This window comes from Bos mutus, chromosome 27, assembly GCF_027580195.1.
Source record: "Bos mutus isolate GX-2022 chromosome 27, NWIPB_WYAK_1.1, whole genome shotgun sequence".
In the NCBI taxonomy this organism is placed as follows: Eukaryota; Metazoa; Chordata; class Mammalia; order Artiodactyla; family Bovidae; genus Bos; species Bos mutus.
In genome coordinates, this window is record NC_091643.1 from 8,420,656 (window position 1) to 8,438,972 (window position 18,317).

Consider the following 18,317-nt stretch of genomic DNA (forward strand, 5'->3'; position numbering starts at 1 on the left):
CGGCTGTGTGACATGAGCGTCAGGGGTTCTAACACAAAGGCGGGGCTCCGTTTGTCCAAGGCCAGGGTACGTGAAACGTTGAGGCTCACTGTAGTTTGAACAAGTAGGAACGCCCAGGCTAAGGCAAGGCCTGTGACGTAGACGTGAATGTCCCACTGAGAGTGACGTGGGGGAGGACGAGCGGGGAGGTGCCCTGAGAAGCCCCTGGGAGGCAGAGCGCTCACATTAGATGGAGGGCACAGCTCAGTGCCACGACGCTCGAGAGCCGTGCCCGGGTCTTTAGGAAGACGGAGGCCAAGCCGGTGATCCAGCCGGTGACCCTGTTAACAGCGGGCTCTGCTTATGCTGAAGCCACTGCTCGTAACACATCTGAGCTCTCATTTCAGGAAGTCCCTCGTTTTCAATACTTTTTGTCAACCTAGTCAAACCTGGAATTAGACAGTCCTATATATAGTGTGTGTGTGATATACACACACTGCATACGTATACACGCTATTACTGTACACACACGCACACTACATACGCATATTGACAGTCCTGTGTATGTTGTAACACGCGGTTTCTTACACTGAGTGAAATGGTCAAAACGCTGACGGGCAAGGGCTCGGTGGCAGCGCCCCTTCCAGGATCAGTCCCTGAGAGGCTCAGTTCGGTCTGACTATGCCTTATTTAACAGAACGGGACCACGGGGCGGGGGGGGGGGAGGCCCGTGTCATGAATCAGAATTTTCTCAAGGCGAGAGAACTTAATTTGACTTAAATTAGATGGAACATGAGAATTTGAGATGGAAAAAAGAAATACCTGTGTGTCTGAAACTTTCTTAAAAGTCAAAGCCCCTAACAACAGAGATACTGCAAGAGCATAAAACTGGAAAAGTGGCCCACAAGCATGAGAGCCTGCAGGCTGCACACTCCCACGGTCCCGTGACAGGAAAGAGGTGCCGAGTGGCACTCTGTGTGGACTTTACCCCATGCAGCGGCACCTCCTCAGACAGACGCTGCCCCGGGGGGTCTGCATCAAGCACCGCGGCCTCCTGGGGCCTTGGCAGGAGCGGCACCCAGGTCTTGGACTCCAGCTTCCCGCCGGCTCGTGAGGGAGACACGGACATACAACTGCAGACTGTGCCGCTCCGGAGTTCTCACTGATGAGCCAGAATCCCAAACCACGCTCCAGAGATGAGGGAACAGACAGGACCAGCTAGACTCCCATGCAGAGAAGCGGCTGTGTGAGGACTGTCCACGAAGCCTACTGACCACACCCTGAGCTGAAAGGGACCACTGAGCTCTCCTGAGGGTACACTTGCTCGGGATACACGCCACGGGGAGGAAATGCAAAGATCGATGGACCAGGGACGCTCCAGGTGGTCCAGCGGTTAAAGAATCCGCTTGCCAGTACAGGGGACACAGGGTCGATCCCTGGTCCAGGAAGATTCCACGTGCTGTGGAGCAACCGAGCCCGTGAGCCACAGCTACTAGAGGCCACACTCTGCAACAAGAGAAGCCCCCGCAGTGACAAGCCCACGCACCCCACTGCAGAGGAGCGCGACTCGCTGCAACTGGAGAAAAGCCCGCACACAGCAACAGACCCTGCGCAGCCAAAAACAAACAAATAAATAAATTAAACAGTTCATAAGACTTAAAGATCACAGACCAGCAAGCTGACACACGGGTTAGAAGAGACAGAAGAGACAGTCACCAGTCGGTGGTTTAAGTCACCATGACGGAGAAGGGCAAGAGGACATCTGTTCACTCAGTAAAAGTTGGCTGTGAGCCTACTAAGTGCCAGTCGCTCTGATGTCACTGGGCTTTCCAAGCAAGACGGGCTGGTAGGCCAAGTGCGGAGGTGTGGAGAAAGATCCAGTCCCTCTAATGGGTTCTTGGCTAAAGGAGAGCCTGTGACTCACGAGCGAGGTGGCAGGGCGGTGTTGCCAGTGCTGAGAGGGAAGCGCAGAGTCACCCTCTCTTCATCCTGCCATCCTGAACAAGTGTCTTCTGTGTGGCTGCAGCTGTCGAAAATGTGCCGCTGGATCGAACCATTTCTGTCACTTACTGCGCAAATAATCTGGTCTACACGGCATGGCTCATATCCTAAAGGAATCCTAAGGAAATCAGTCCTGAATATTCATTGGAAGGACTGATGCTGAAGCTGAAACTCCAATACTTTGGCCACCTGACACGAAGAACTGACTCCTTGGAAAAGACCCTGGCGCTGGGAAACATTGAAGGCGGGAGGAGAAGGGGACAACAGAGGATGAGATGGTCAGATGGCATCACCGACTCGATGGACATGAGTTTAAGTAAGCTTGGGGAGTTGGTGATGGACAGGGAGGCCTGGCGTGCTGCAGCCCGTGGGGTCACAGAGAGTCAGACACGACTGAGAGACTGAATGGAACTGAACTGAACTGAATCTGGTCTACAGGCCTCAAACCCAGGGTCAGTCCTTACTGTCGAGGACAGGCAGAGGTCATGCAACAAGAGTACTGGGTGGAGGAGGCCATGAGGGCAGCAGAATCCGAGAGGGAGGCCCGCTCTGCTCGCTGGGCCAGGGCGGTCCCCACGGAGGGGCAGGCCAGGGGAGGGGCCGGCGCAGCATTCTGAAAGCTGGGCATGGGCAGAGGCTCACGAGGGGACTGAAGGGCGGGTTTTGAAATGGGCCGCAGCGAATCAGGAGAGACGGGAGGCTATGAGCTTTGGCCTCGACCTAGCGGGGGACGGGGACGGACGTGTCCTCTCAGAAGCACAAGAGAGTGATCAGTCAGTGGGAATGGGCGCCCAGGACAGTGAGGTGCTAGAATGACTCTGAATGAGTGGAGGCAGTGGGCACAGGAAGGGAAAGCAGGGTGTACACACGAAGGAAAAGACTGGAGACTTCAAACAGGGGGCTGGGGCGCGGGGTGGGAAGAGGGGCAGATCCTGAGAAGAGACGAGATTCAAAGTTGGCACCCATGTCCGGGTGACTGGCAGAAGACGGGGCCAGGGATGAGACAGAGGACTTCAGGAAGGGATCGGGTTTAAGGAAGACGTCGAGGATTTCACCTTGGAAGTGACTCAGGGAGAAGCACCAAGGAGACGTGGATTCGGAGCTGAGGATGGAGGTCAGGGTTGAAAACAGACTTGGGAGAAGATGCAGTTGGATTGAGATGTCGTGAGAAAGACCCGGCACACGGATACTGGAAGCAGCGGGCGGTCACCAGGTGCAGAGAGGGACACACAGGTGGGGGAAAGAACAGACAGACAGACAGACAGCATCGAGACGAAGCTCCAAGAAGAGGATGCAGGAAGGGAGAAGCCAGGGGACCCCGGGGAGCCGTCAGGCTGGGGCAGCACAGCGAACGTCAGAGACATTCTGGGCGGCCTTTCTGAAAACCAAAACCAAACAGTGACGATGCAATACTCAGAGTTAGAAGGGACCCTGGGGCTCACCCAGTCCACGTGCTCATTTCAAGCTGAGGACACGCAGGCCCAGAAAGTCACCTTGGTTTTCTAGAGAGGAAAGGCCCCTGAACGAGGAGGCAGAGCTGGGGGAGTGGGGAAGGCCAGGTCTGAGAGCAGCTCTTTCATTCTGATTATGTTTGTTAAACCTGGTTACTTACGATTTTCCAGGTACTCTATATACAAATAATCTGAATTTCTGAGATGCGGTAGTCACCTTTCATGACAATCAGCAGTGCAGTCAGAACGTAGGTATTCAACAGAACAAGCAAGAAAAGCCACAATGAAAGGAAACAGAGCAGAAAGCCAGGGCTCTGAGTCCCGAAAGCCCTGCGCTCCCTCTGGAACCCTCCCTGTCCTGTGAGGTGGACAGACTGGACACCTGCTTGGAGACGCTTCGACGGGAACAGAGACAGTGACTCAGAGAGCAAAGCACAGACGGGACAGCGAGCAGGGGCCCTGGAGGCTCAAGGACAGGGCAGTGGGTCACCACCACTCCCCGGCCGCCCGGAGAACCAAGATCGGTGCAGAGCCAAGGTCCAGGAGGGCCCAGGGATCGCTTACTGTCCCATCCGGCTGGCCTGGGCGTGGGCAGTCCCCACCCGAGGCAGCAGAGACCCGGGCCTCTAGAGCAAGCAGGAGTTTGCTGTCAGCCGGCAGAAGGAAACATATGGCAATGTTTTCCAGAGGATAATGAGTCCACTGAGTTACAACTTCCTTGAGCTATTTTAAGGTCGCTTTATGTGGAAGACAGATCACTTCCAGCTGCCTCAGCACCTGTCTCCAGACCTCTCAGCAGCATAAGCGCAATGTTCTAACAGGCTCGCCTGTCCTGGCACAGGAAATGGGCTCACCCACAGGCTTCCTGGGCGTCTGCTCACTTGCTCATGTGCATTCTGCAAGATCTTCTCGGGCAACATGAAGCTCCCTGGGAAATGCCTGTGTCTATCATCCTGATGCTGCTCTGTGTGGGCATCTCTGGGAGACAAGTGGCACCGGAGAGGTTAAAGCTAAGTAGGGGTCACCGGCCAGTCAGAGCTATGGTGTTTCCAGTAGTCATGTACGGATGTGAGAGCTGGACTGTACAGGAGGCTGAGCACCAAAGAATTGATGCTTTTGAACTGTGGTGTTGGAGAAGACTCTTGAGAGTCCCTTGGACTGCAAGGAGATCCAACCAGTCCATCCTAAAGATCAATCCTGAGTGTTCACTGGAAGGACTGATGTTGAAGCTGAAACTCCAATCCTTTGGCCACCTGAAACAAAGAACTGACTCATTTGAAAAGACCCTGATGCTGGGAAAGACTGAAGGTCAAATGAGAAGGGGCTGGCAGAGGATGAGGTGGTTAGATAGTATCACCCACTCAGTGGACATGAATCTGAGCAAAATCTGGGAGATACTGAAGGACAGAAGAGACTGGCGTACTGCAGTCCATGGGGTCACAAAGAGTTGAACACGACTGAGAGACTGAACAAGAAGAACAAGGAGTCCTCCAGAGAGGGCCACGTACCCACCCCGGGGCAGGGGTGGGCTCTGGCCGTATCTGCGGTCAGCCTGGCAGGGACCAGAAGGGCAGCTCCACAGAGGGACGTGGGTCGGCCCTTGGGACTAACTGGAACAAAACAGGCTCAGGAAACGTTCCAGAATACAAAAGAGTTATGTGAGAGGAACTCCCAGAAACCCTTTGAACTTGGGCTCCGTGACGACATTGTGCAAGAGAAATAAACTTTATGAATCTCGTACACAAATCAGAAAAGGGACTGAAAGGACAATCTGAGCTTATCAGCAACCCCCCAGCCAGGTGGCCGGACGGCATCCAGGAGGCGGCAAGGGCGGTGGTCTGAGCAAGGTCAGCCACTTCCGGGGAGGGACATCCCGGAAGACGGCCACCCGCCTGGCTCACCGGACCTCAGCCCTGGGTCACAGCCCAACTGAGGACAGCGGAGGTTTTCCAAAAGGGGAGGCTGGGGGGCCGGGGGAAGGACAGGAGGGACCAGCACATGGCAACTGCCCTACCTCCTGACGGTTCTCACAAGGCAAGCTATGTGTCCGTCTCTCAGCAAATAAAGCTGCTACCCTTAAGAAGTAACAGGGGACTCCCTGATGGCCTAGTGCTTAAGAGTCTGCCGGCCAATCCAGGGGACCTAGGTTTGATCCCACGAGCCTCAGGGCAACGAAGCCTGTGAGCCACAGTTACTGAGCCTGAGTGCCGCAGCCGCTGAAGCCTGTCCACACGAGAGCCTGTGCTCCGCAACAAGTGAAGATGCTGCAGTGGAAAGCCCACGGACCGCAACGGGGAACAGTCCTGACTCGCCGCAGCTAGAGGAAGCCCGAGTGCGGCAATGGAGACCCGGCACAGCTCAACACAGATCCATTAAAGGAAATAAGCAATGTGCCGAAAGCCACGCTGCTAACAGGCGGCAAGAGCTGCTATCTGACCCCCGATGGCTCATTTAATCTTATGTGAACAGCTGTTCTTTTAAATAAAAAGTAGGTCCTTCTTCTAATTTCCTTTGGGATTTATTTCATTCACTGACAAGTATGTATAAAGCAGCTGCTACGCAAGGTACTACTGTTCCAGATGTGGGAGACACAGCGTTGACAAAGTCTTGGCCTTTGTGAGTTTAATTCTAGCAGACCAGCACTTCAAAGAAAGCCTCATTATTTCCAACTTGGGGCCACAGAGAGGAAGTCAGGGAACCAGCGACCTAACGACCTTTGATACTCATCCACAGACAGGAGAATGGAGCCACTTAAGCTTCCCCAGGGCTTACCTGTCCTCACTATTCTGACTTACGTGTAACTTACACACACACACACACCTCGAATACATAAGAGAAAGCTACCACAGGAGGCAGTGGTACCTGGACACATGTGGCCACACCAAAAACGAGACCCGCAGAGGCTCCGTAAATATCGTAAGGGTCACTGGAGGATGCTAAAGGTACATGAGGGAGTAGACAGTTTTGTGTGCCTGAGACAATCACTCAGAGACTATCGTAACAACAATTTCCTGAATGCACAAACAACCTACTAAGTGAAAACACATTTGAAGAAATAACATACAGAAAAGACTTGAAGCTCTAACCAGAAACAAAAGCTGTCCACAAAGAGCAAAAGATCATGCTCCAACCTTCTAACCTGCCTTCGACTCAAGAGAATGAACTGTGATGTGGCCACCGGCGCAGAAGACAGGTGAACGTCCAAGCACAGCACGGACGGGCCAGCGTGGGGCAGGGGTCCGGGGAGCAGGTGGGATACTGGCTGAAGGACTGGACTCTCTAGGGAATCAGAGAGGGCGCCTCCCTCTCTGAAGCAGCCTGGCTGGTGATGGACGCATACTCAGGTCACGTGAAACGGCTGCAGCGTCCTGACGCTGCACATCTGAAACCCACACGTGTCCAACGTCAACTACGCCTCAACAGAGCTGGAAAAGAAACCCCCGACTGGTGCCACGTCATCCTGTCCTCACTGTGAACCCCATCCACAGGACAGACGGAATTTTCCACGTCCCACTGCTCGGATCCTAACCGTAAGCACGTCATCACTCCATTCCCCCTCACTTCCTTCTCGCCCAGAGTGAAGAGGCGGCAGGGGCAAGGCCAAAGCCTGGGCACTGCAAGCCCCCCTACCCCACCAGGCCAAGCATCCGCAACGCGGCTTTCCAGACGGGGCGAGGTGGCAGTAACTGGTGAACCTGGGTGACGAGCCTGTGGGCTTCACTGCACTGCCCTTCCAACTTTCCTATATGCTTGGTATTTTCCTAAACAGAAAGTCTGAACATACCAAAAGAAAAAACACACAGCTTCCGAGAGGGCGCGGTGGGCGAGGGGTGAAAACAGTGTTGTTCCCCAAACTGGGGGCAAACGTTGAGTGACGAACCCTGGGTACCTCTCAACTCTCGATCTCGGACTGTCACCTTGCACCATCAACCTTGCAGATTTGCCCCCAAAAGAGCAGGTGCCAGGGCCGGGAGGTGGTATCTGAGCCCTGCATGCCGAGGTCAGGCTCCTGCTGCTCAGGCCAGCCAGGCCTTCTCAGAGGGCCGTCAACACCCTCCTCAGAGGACGCCAAGGGTTAAACGGGGTTTAAAGGAGCACCGTTTTTTCCTATGGCTTCGGCCAGCAAGAAAACTACCAACGAGGAAGTGGAAAAATTCACTGCCAAGGGATGAGATGCATTCAAAGGACAACCAACTCCATCACTGGCTGTTACGGGAAAGCTGGGAGTGGAGCTCTTTAATGGGAAAGGAAACTCGCTCTTCTGTGCACACGACTTAGTCCGGAAGGAAGGGAAATCTATCTGAGTTCAGCGCCCGCCTGACTAGGCCCTGTCGACCGACCCATCACCAGCCCCCGCCACCGTCTGTCCCTGCCAACCCACCTCCGCAGAGACCGCGGACCTGTCACCTCCCCTCCGCCCCCGCAAGGCCCCTCCCTGGCGGGCACGGCCAGACATCCGGGGTTGGGGTTTACCAATGTCGCTCAGCAAGGTGAGGATGGCTCCTTCCCGCAGGCCGCAGCAGTTCTCAAACTGGTTCAGGTACTGTTGAGAAGGGGGGAGAGGCGTCAGGAGAGCGGTCACCAGCCACCAATGCACTGTCCACCAGGGTCCTCCGCCAGCCGAGGCCGTCTGAGTGCTCCCCGGGTCCTGGGCGGGCAGGCCGCCAGGCGGCAGGACTGGCCGGGGCGGGGCCCGGGCAGGGATGGAGGAAAGAGACCTGCGAGCTCCTGGAGGTGCTCACGTGTGCGACCCTGAAGCCGTTCTCGGAGCCTCACCTGAGCCACGGTCCTGGGGAAATGGGCGCAGCCGGAGCTCAGCCACTGCTGATCCACTGCTCCCAAGAGCCCTGGGGACCCACTGAATCCCTCCTTCCGACCCTTTCCCCTTGCCCTGGGTGGGGATGACAGCAGGGGCCACGTGGCAAGCACTCACCACGGGCCGGCATCACGACGGAGCCAGGAGAGCAACAGGAAGCACGCGACGCTGGGTCCAGGGACGGCTGAGCGTGGACACAGTGCCACCTGGCTGTCCTGCCCCCCAAGCCCCCAAGCTGCCCCAAATCTGTGCACCTTCTTCCCTAGGGAGGAGTGAGGGGGTGTGGATGGAGGTACAAAGCTAGCTTGCACCCAGAGCCCACACGGCCCTTGAGCTCTTTGCGGATGGAGAGCTACGTGGATGTGCTCCCTGGAGCCTTCCTGCCCCATCTCACTGCATCCCACCCTGCCCTCCTCTGAGGCCAGCATCGGTGGCCTTCCCAGCTCACGGGTGAGATGCCGGACTGAAGGGGTCCAGGAGTCTGTCCACCCCTAAGGCCGCCGCAGGAAGGAGCTGCCCCAGGACGCGAGTCCACCTGAGGCTCAGGCCCTCCTGGCCCTGGTGGCCTATCGAGGGTCTCAGTCTGCTGCGAGAAGCCAGCCTCGACTTCAGAAAGCAATTTCCCGACAAGAGGGGCACCGATGCGAAGTAACCCCCACCCCCACGTGTGTCCATGAGTTGTTCCCATATCGGGCACACATGCCTCACTCCTCTGATCAGCTCTGGCTTTTAGATTCACTCACGCATTGGCCACTGAGAAGGCAATGGCACTCCACTCCAGTACTCTTGCCTGGAAAATCCCATGGATGGAGGAGCCTGGTAGGCTGCAGTCCATGGGGTTGCTAAGAGTCAGAAACGACTGAGCGACTTCACTTTCACTTTTCACTTTCATGCATTGGAGAAGTAAATGGCAACCCACTCCAGTGTTCTTGCCTGGAGAATCCCAGGGACGGGGGAGCCTGGTGGGCTGCCGTCTATGGGGTCGCAGAGTCGGACACGACTGAAATGACTTAGCAGCAGCAGCACGCATTGGCCAAACATGTCTCCCCGCCCAGGAGTGTGAATTTTGAACATTCAGGAGCGGGGAAAGACAGGCCACTCCACTTGGAACTAAGATGACGGACCCCGGGCGCCGGGGCAGCAGTGCCCCCCCTCCCTGATCTCCTCTGGTGACTACGTGGACGCAGGCCCTGTGGGGCGCCACCCTACCTCTGCCGCACCACCCGGCACCCCTGGCCGGGTCAATCACGCCCCAGTCTGTATCACTCTCTTCCCCAGCGGCCTGGCTCCCCGCTGCCCATGAGATGACGTTGGAGGTCCTCCGCTGACGTAAGCTGGTTGCCTCCCACCTACTGCCCACGCTGCCCGCCAAGGAGTATCCTCTTGGCTACAGGAACATGGCTTTATCTCCCTAAATAGCTGCAGTTAGTAATCCAGTGGCTGTCAAAGGTTAGGAAAATAAAAGAGGAAAATGGAAGTTCTGTTGAGTCCCTGTTTCGCCTCTGTTATCAGTCCCTGCTCGTGGGCCGTGCCAGCAACTGTGCTCATATCCTGCCCTGACAACCCCAGACGGGCCACCTCTCGGGCGGGAGACGGCCACTCGGGCACATGGGCCTCATGGAAAGTCCCTCTGGAGAGGGACAGTGGCAGGGGCCAGGAGAGCAGCGGGAAAGCAGGCGGTGCTGGCTCTGGGAATGGCCGAGGGGGCACGAGGCACCTGCTGGCTGTCCTGCCCGCCACCCTGCACCTTCTTCTGGGGGGAGGAGTCGGGGGATATGGACGGAGAGGCAAGCTCTCTGCAATATAAAGCCGCCTTCTGCCCAGAGCCTGCACGGTCTTCGTGCTCTGTCTTCACACTTCTGTCCTCACAGACGAAGCGGGGCCCACGGCTGGAACCCGCAGGTGAGCCCCAGGCTCTGCCGCTGCGGCTGTGGCGGCCCAGCCCCCCACCCAGCCCCTCTGGGCCAGGAGGTGCCCCCCTTCACTCGGGATCCCATCTGTTTCCCCTGCATCGCAGGGCTGCTCACCAGGCTATGAGTAAGAGCAGGTCGTGGTACCATTTCCGAGATGGGACACACAGGGCCCCCAGGACCCACCCCGCAGCCCGTGTTCTGATACAGAGACGTGAGGACATGGCGGGAAGGCAGGCAGGGAGCATAGCCCAGAAGCTGTGTCAGTGGCGGCTCTGGGTCCCCGGCCCGGCTGGCCGGAGCCGAGTCAGTCCCTTCCTGCCCCGCTCTGTGACCCTGGGCAGCCATGGCTGGGAGAAGCTGTGCTCACAGGGACGGTGGCCACGGGGCACCAAAGGGCCGACACAGCCGTGCTGGGGGAGGAAGGTCTGTCTGGGGCTGGTCCAGCCCTGCCCTGGACATGACCGGGTGGTGTTCCCTCATCACTCGAGGGACAGCCAGAGAGTGCACAGCAAGCCCCGCCCTGACCTCCGTGTCCCCCCCGAGTGCCCCCCGCCCCAGGCCCTACAGCCTCACCTTGCCCCTCTAGGGTGCCCCCGCTCAGGGCCACCCGCAGCCTCCCCTTGCCCCCGCGCAGGCAACCCCCCCCCCCCGCCCCGGGCCCCACCCCAGGCCCCACAGCCTCATCTTGCCCCCACGCAGGCACCCCCACCCCGGGCCCCGACTCAGGGCCACCCGCAGCCTCCCCTTGCCCCCGCGCAGGCACCCCCGCCCCGGGCCCCGCCCCAGGCCCTGCAGCCTCACCTTGCGCAGGTCCCCGCCCTGGCAGTACTCCATGGCCAGCAGGGGCAGGTCGTTGGGAGCCAGGCTCTGCATGCCTTCAGGGACGTCCCGGGCGGCCACCACATTGGGGTGGTTCAGCCTAGGGGGGAAGCGGAACGGGTGAGGGGGGCAGACACCAGGCTCACCCCTGCTCCCCAGAGCCTCGAGGTGCCGGGGCCTGGAGCGTGCAGGGGCGAGGGCACGGCAGCGCTCAGTCTGCACCATAAGCCCTGGTCACGCGAGGGCCCGGGGAGCTTGGTTCTCCTCAGAGGCCCCACGGCATGCCCCCCGCGCTTCCCAACTGTTCTAAAGCAGAGAAAGCAGAGGGACTGCGGACAGCACGCCACTCCGTGGGGACGGGGTGTGTGTGTGGGGTGTGTGTCTGTGTGTGGAGTGTTGGTGTGTTCATGGTGTGTGTGTGGATGGCATGTGTGTGTGGTGTGTGTAGTGGTGTGTGGGGGGTGTTGTCTATATGTGGAGTGTGGGTGGTTTGTGGCGTGTGTGTATGTCTGTATGGCATGTGTGTGTGGTGTGTCTGTGTTTGCTCGTGTGGTGTGTGTGTGCGTGTGCATGTGGGGTGTGTGTGGGATATCTGTGTGTGGTTTTTGTGTCTGTATGTGGAGTGTGGGTGGTGTGTTTGTGGCGTGTGTGTGTGTATAGCGTGTGTGTGGTGTGTCTGTGCTCGTGTGGGGTGTGTGCGTGTGGGGTGTGTGTGGGGTGTCTGTGTGTGGTTTGTGTGTCTGTATGTGGAGTGTGGGTGGTGTGTCTGTGCATGTGGCATGTGTGTTATGTGTGTGGGGTGTGGGGTGTGTGTCTGAGTGTGGAGTGTGGGCAGTGTGTTTGTGTGTGGTATATGTGTGCGGTGTATACAGTGTGTGTCATGTGTGTGGTGTGTATCTGTATGTGGAGTGTTGGTGTGTTCATGGTGTGTGTGTAGAGTGTTGGTGTGTTCATGGTGTGTGTGGTATGTGTATGTGGTGTGTGTGGGTGGTGTGTGTTTGTGGCATGTGTGCGTGTCTGTATGGCATCTGTGTGTGGTGTGTCTGTGTCTGCTCGTGTGGTGTGTGTGCGTGTGCGTGTGGGGTGCGTGTGGGGTGTCTGTATGTGCTTTGTGTCTGTGGAGTGTGGGTGGTGTGTTTGTGGCATGTGTGTGCGTCTGTATGGCGTGTGTGTGGTGTGTCTGTGTCTGCTCATGTGGTGTGTGTGTGTGTGCGTGTGGGGTGTCTGTATGTGGTTTGTGTCTGTGGAGTGTGGGTAGTGTGTTTGTGGCATGTCTGTGCATGTGGCATGTGTGTGTGTCATGTGTGTGAAGGTGTGTCTGCTTGTAGAGTGTGCGGTGTATGTGCACGTGCTCACATCTCACAAGAAGACACCCCCTTCCCCGGGGTCGGGAGGGAGCCCCTGCTGGGCTGTAACTCCTCCGCGCCTTCCCAGCTGGGAGGGCAGCCCCCCAGCTCCCCCACCCTGGCCCCCTGGAGGAACAGACTCTGCCAAAAGGTTCACAGCAGGGACACTCACCTACCAGCTCAGAAGTGGAAACACTGGGGAAAAAGGATCTTTCCTGACAGAAAACTCAGCGTAATGGCTGCTTTATATCATATAACAAAGGAAGCCCACTCAGAACCCTTGGCGGGGCCGGGGGGTGGGCTGTCACTGCCGCTGCTCCGGCGGCCACCGGCCTGGACAGTCTGGCTGGGGCCCTGACACCTCTATCAGGGTATCAGCGCTGGGCCTCACGCCTCTTTCCAGAGAGCTGGGCTGCGGCTCCAGATCCTGAGGCCCTCCTCCAGAGTCACTGTAGCATCCCCCGAGCCCTGAGGTCCCCCACCCCAGGGTTGCTGGCGCCCAGGCCCTCACCTCCTCATGATCTGGATCTCCAGGCACCAGCGCTCGCGGTTCCGGGGACTGAGCTCTTGCCGGCACTGCTTGATGGCAATCTGCTCGCCCGTCTCCTGCAGAGGACGCACAGGACGATTAGAGACAGCCAAGGGTCAAACCCACAGCTGTCGCCTCCGGGCCCAGAACACAGCCCGCGCTCAGCTCCAGGCCCCCAAGGCCGGCAGCGTGCCCCTTAACGGATGGCCCCAAGTCCCCTCCAGCCCACCTCCCAGCCCTGCCCCCTGGTCATCTCTATCCACCCCACATCTGCACCCAGGCCTTGCTCTGTCCCCACCTCCCCCTTGAGACCTCTTTGGAACACTTCTGCCCAAGAGAACCCTCATTCCTTGAACCCTGGTACCACCGGACTTGATCTTGGACCCAAGCAAAAGGCACTTCCCTGTGCTTCAGCCTAACAGTTAACGCCCTGGCTCCAGGTTTCATGTTTCTCTCACTGGGGGGGGTCTCTCTCTCCAGAGAGAAGGCAAGCACAGTATAGGAGATGGAACACAGGCTGATTCAAATCCCAACACAGCCATTTCCCAGCTCTGTGATGCTGGGTGGACCACGGGCTCTGGCTTGGTTTCTCTATCTGTAAAGTGGGAACACTGACACCCACCTGCCTTTCAGGGATGCTCAAGGCTGAGCCCCTGGCAGCGTCCAGCCCTTAGCAGGCATTGGGCAACACTCCTGATGGCAGACCCACGCAGGCGCCGCTGGCATTTAAAACTCTCTGAAGCTGGGCTCTAACCCACCTTTCCATCCTCCTCCTGCGACTCCACCTCGGGCCTCCAATGCCCAGTCAGGGTCAGACCACTGGCCCAGCCTGTGCCCTCTGGTCTCTGCTCCGGGACAAGGCCTGGGTGTCCCCCACGGCAGGGGCTCCTGCCCTCCTGTCTCAACAGGGCACTCCTTCCCAGCACTTACTCACCAAAGACTTATTTTCTGCAGGGTCACAGGGTTACTTTCTCTTTTCTCTGTTACACTATAGGCCTGTCCATCCTTAGGAGTTTAACCTCTAATGCGATATCTGACATAGTGCCCTCCATGGAAGCTTCATGAATGGGAATGAGGGAATTGCTACAATTCTTGTGAACGACAGACAGCCTGGGTCCCGAGGATTAACTCTTCCCTCCCCCCGGGTGTCCAGGCAGCACCGAGGTCAGCGCTCAGCCGCCCCTTCCCAGGCCCCCAGGCCCCTGCAGTGAGAGCCCCCTTAAAAGCCCACATGCCCTGGGACTAGCCCTGACCTGCAGGGCAGGCAGAGGAGAAATCCAGCAAGAAAAGGCTTCAGAATGGTACCAAAATTCCACTGGGGCCCAAACGAAAGATGGGTGTCCTAGAGGCCCCACTGGACCATTTTTTCTGTTTATGAAAATGTGTGTTACGAGGAATCCTAAGTCTTATAAGTGCAGAAATTCATTCGGTCCAAACTGGGACTCAACGGATGCATGTCGAGGTCGTGGCAAGGCCCCCAGGGACACATGCTTCCTCAGGGCAGCAGACACGCATCAAGTCACAGGTCCACCAATCCAGCCACGATCCCTGCAGATCAAGGGCCCACCCGGGAGGAAAAGGACAATGGGAATCAGGGCTCCCCAGGTGGCGCTAGTGATAAAGAACCCACCTGCCAATGCAGGAGACGGAAGAGACTTGGGTTCGATCCCTGGGTGGGGAAGATCCCCTGGAGGAGGAGATGGCAACCCACTCTGGCGTTCTTGCCTGGGAAATAACTCGGACAGAGGAGGCTGGCGGGCTGCTGCGCACAGGGTGGCAGAGAGTTGGACACAACTGAAGCGACTTAGCACACACGCACGCAGACAAGAAACAGACAGTGTCCCCTGGGACGCATTACTCGCTGGTCAGCAGACCTGTCCCTAAAATCGACATTCATGAATGAAAGCTTCAGGAATGAGGTGGAGGCATCCTTTGACTGTGACAGCTCCAAGGCCAGAAGCAGATACTTCCAGCAGCCCCACCCAGGGCACTCTCCCAAGTGGCTTCTATCAAGTCCCCACACGGCTGTCATTAAGCCTCGGTCACACAGTCACCTTATATGCTTTTTTTTTTTCTTTCAATAGCTCTGAGATATCATTCACACGCCATTCAACTCAGCCATGGAAGGCACACACACTGATGGTCCGGGGTACATTCAGAGTAACGTGGCCAAAGCCACAGTCCGTTTTAGGGCGCGCTCACCAGGGCCTCCCTGGTGCTCCAGGGGCAGGGACTCGGTGCTCGTGGTGTGGGGGTGCCAAGGTTTGAACCCCGGTCGGGGGGTCTAGACCCCACATGCCGCAACTAACAGCTTTACATGCTGCAATTAAAGGTCCCGCACACCACACCAAGACTGAAGATCTCAGTCCCGCAGCTAAGACAGAGCATCTTCATTTCAGTTCAGTCACTCAGTCGTGTCTGACTCTGCGACCCCAAGGACTGCAGCACGCCAGGCCTCCCTGTCCATCACCAACTCCTGGAATTACTCAAACTCATGTCCATTGAGTTGGTGATGCCATCCAACCATCTCATCTTCTGTCGTCCCCTTCTCCTCCAGCCTTCAATCTTTCCCAGCATCAGGGTCTTTTCCAATGAGTCAGTTCTTCGCATCAGGTGGCCAAAGTATTGGAGCTTCAGCTTTAGCATCAGTCCTTTCAGTGAACATTCAGGACTGATTTACTTTAGGATGGACTGGTTGGATCTCCTCGCAGTCCAAGGGACTAATTAGTTAATTATTTTAAAAGAGAACATACTCATCACCTCCCAAAGAAATCTCCACCCCCAGGCCTAGACAAGCACTCATCTACACACTGCCTCTACAGATTTAGCCGTCTGGATACTTCACATAAAGAGGATCGTACAAGATGCGCCGTTTTGTGATGGCCCCCGCCCAGCAGTATTTCGAAGGCTCACCTCTGGCGGCCCAGGCTGCTCCGAGCCACGCTGCCCGGCACCGCCCACGGCAGCAGCTGCTGACGGCCAGGCTCCGCCACTCTGTCCACTTACTGCGCGGTTAGAACCCCGACCTCTGGCCAGGATTCGGAGGTGCCCTTGAAGAAGAGCTGACCTCTTTCAAAAACTGGCAGTTCTGCTGCTCTTGAACCCACCAGGACAGCTGGACAAGCGACCTTGGATGGACGTCCAGCTAGCACTGCTCAAGAGTTAGGGTGTGTGTCCAGAAGCCACGATTTGTTTCATTGATGAACAACCAGACTGCGTTACATTGCACGAGACTTTCCACCCTCTGCGTGGTGAACTTCCCAAATCCCCTGCTCTCAAAGTGATTCGAATCTGCTTTCAAGTTTCACTTCCCGTTAGGGTTCAGACTCGTTTTTTTGCTCAGTTCTCTGGTAACTCCACCAACAGCCATTCCAATACGTGTCTAGAAGCTTGTTTGCAGGTGGGCAGGATCGCGCAGAAACCCAAGCTCCAGCAATGAGAGATGGATGGCCACACTGCAGAGGGAGGTCAGGCCGCCGGGAGTGTCCGCTGAGCACGTGATGTTGAGACGGACGGTTGTTTTAAGCAACCATTCAGTAGAAGATACTGCAACTCGTGGTTTGTTACTGCAGAACGTCTCCTCGAGTTTAAAAATCTGCACCTAATTTAATATACACGACAGTGCATTCGTTTTCTATCACTGCTACAAGAAACTGCCACCAGCTCGCTGGCTTAAAACAACACCAATTTACTTCCTGATGGTTCTGGCAGTTCAGAAGTCTGGCGAGGGTCTCACGGGACTGAAATCAAGCTGTTGGCAGGCCATGTCCTCTTCAGAGGCCCTAGAGAAGAATGCCCTTCATGTCCGCCCTAGAAACTAGGGTCTGCCTGCAACCTGTGGCCCACGGCCCCTTCCTCCAGCTCCAGGCCAGCAGTGACCAGCGCAGCCTCTGCGGGTGCACTGCTGACACCGACTCTCCAGTCTCCCTCGTCACTTTCCGTGACCCCTGTGGTTACACTGGGCCCACCCAGGTGGTCCAGGATGAGCTTCCCAACTAAGGTCAGCTGATGAGCAACGTTGATTCCCTCTGCAGCGCAACCTAACCTTCACAGGCTCAGGGGGTTAGGACGCAGACATTTGGGGAGGGGGTCACTATTCTCCTGAGCATAAACAGTACGCTTCCTTCATGAAGATGATGGACAGGGCTTCTCTGGTGGACCAGTGGTTAAGGATCTGCCTTGCAATGTAGGGGACACCAGGTTCGATCCCTGGTCCCACAAGATCCCACATGCTGTGGAGCAACTAAGCCAGTGCACCGCAACTACTGAGCCCGTGCTCTAGAGCCCACGAGGCGCAATTACTGAAGCCCACGTGCCCAGAGCCTGTGCTCTGCAACAAGAAAAGCTACTGCAACGAGAAGCCCAGGCACCGCAATGAAGAGCAGCCCGTACTTGCTGCAACGAGAAAAGGCCGAGCAGCAGCAAAGACACAGCACAGCCGAAATAAGTAAGAAAATAAATGAATCTTAAAAAAAAAAAAATGACAGATAAGTCAAACCCAAAGGGTAGATGTTACGTGCCTTAGGAAATGTTTTATAGAATCCATCTGCATATACACTGGGTGATTGCAGATAGCTGTAATGTCCTGCCCAACACAAACACCGGAACTCACAGACAGCCGTCACCTGGCCCATCCCAGAATCCACTAATAGACCCTGATACTGAAGACTGATGTTAAAGACTGATGAACAGTCAAACTCAACCTATAGAGTGAATTTTGTGACGCGAACACAGAACACACCATGGGGTTAAGTTGGCACAGGCCCCAACACTGAGTGGGCAGCTCAGCCTGGTCCTGCGGTGCCAGGGGAAACCCTGCCTTCCCAAGCCTGAGGGTCCCACACAGACACCTCTTACCCTGCGACCCTCTAGGAAGCACTCTAAAACATTCCCGTCTTTCCACGATTAATCTTTCACTTAAAACAGAAACCCAGGTAGAAGGACCTTCTGTAGCTAAACACATACTTTCTCTGGAAAGCAAAATTCAATTAATCATGAACAGACTGTGAAGATGGTTTTTAAACTCTGGGGGTGTCTGTCCCCAAGCTGCAATGACACACCAGGGCATGGACAACTGACTCTATTTGGCCTGGAACCTCCCAGTCTCGGCTCAGTTCTCTGGAATTCCAGACTTGGCCCAAACCATCTCAGTACCCAACTCCTAGGAAGTTGGGACAAAATTTAAAAGCGGTGTATCTGGAGAAAATGGAGAAAGGGGCCTAGGATGGTGTCTCCATTGAAGGCAGCTGATTACGAAGGTCCTTCAAGTCTCCGCCATCTTTTCGCCTTTTGTGAACAAAGGTGAGTGTACTCCAAAGTGGGGGCAGCTTGCGGGGACAGGCTCCCCCAGACTCCTGGGACCCCTGGATGGCACTACAGGAGAAGCGAGCTGAAGGCCAGCCTCTGAAGGAGCCGCTGGCCTCCCTGGTAGCCTTTTTCTAATGGCTGGAGGGCCACGAACAG

At 56.5% G+C, this 18,317-nt stretch overlaps 1 protein-coding gene across 1 annotated transcript in view; it reads right to left on the reverse strand.

Moving 5' to 3' along the window:
* The window catches only part of IKBKB (inhibitor of nuclear factor kappa B kinase subunit beta), a 52,713-nt gene that overhangs the window by 24,593 nt on the left and 9,803 nt on the right, over nucleotides 1-18,317 (reverse strand). Inside the window, exons 3-5 of the mRNA XM_070364390.1 lie at nucleotides 12,837-12,931; nucleotides 10,962-11,079; nucleotides 7,905-7,974 (exon numbers count right to left, since the gene is read on the reverse strand). Of these exons, the coding sequence (XP_070220491.1) occupies nucleotides 7,905-7,974; nucleotides 10,962-11,079; nucleotides 12,837-12,931 (283 nt within the window). The remainder of the gene's footprint in view (nucleotides 1-7,904; nucleotides 7,975-10,961; nucleotides 11,080-12,836; nucleotides 12,932-18,317) is intronic.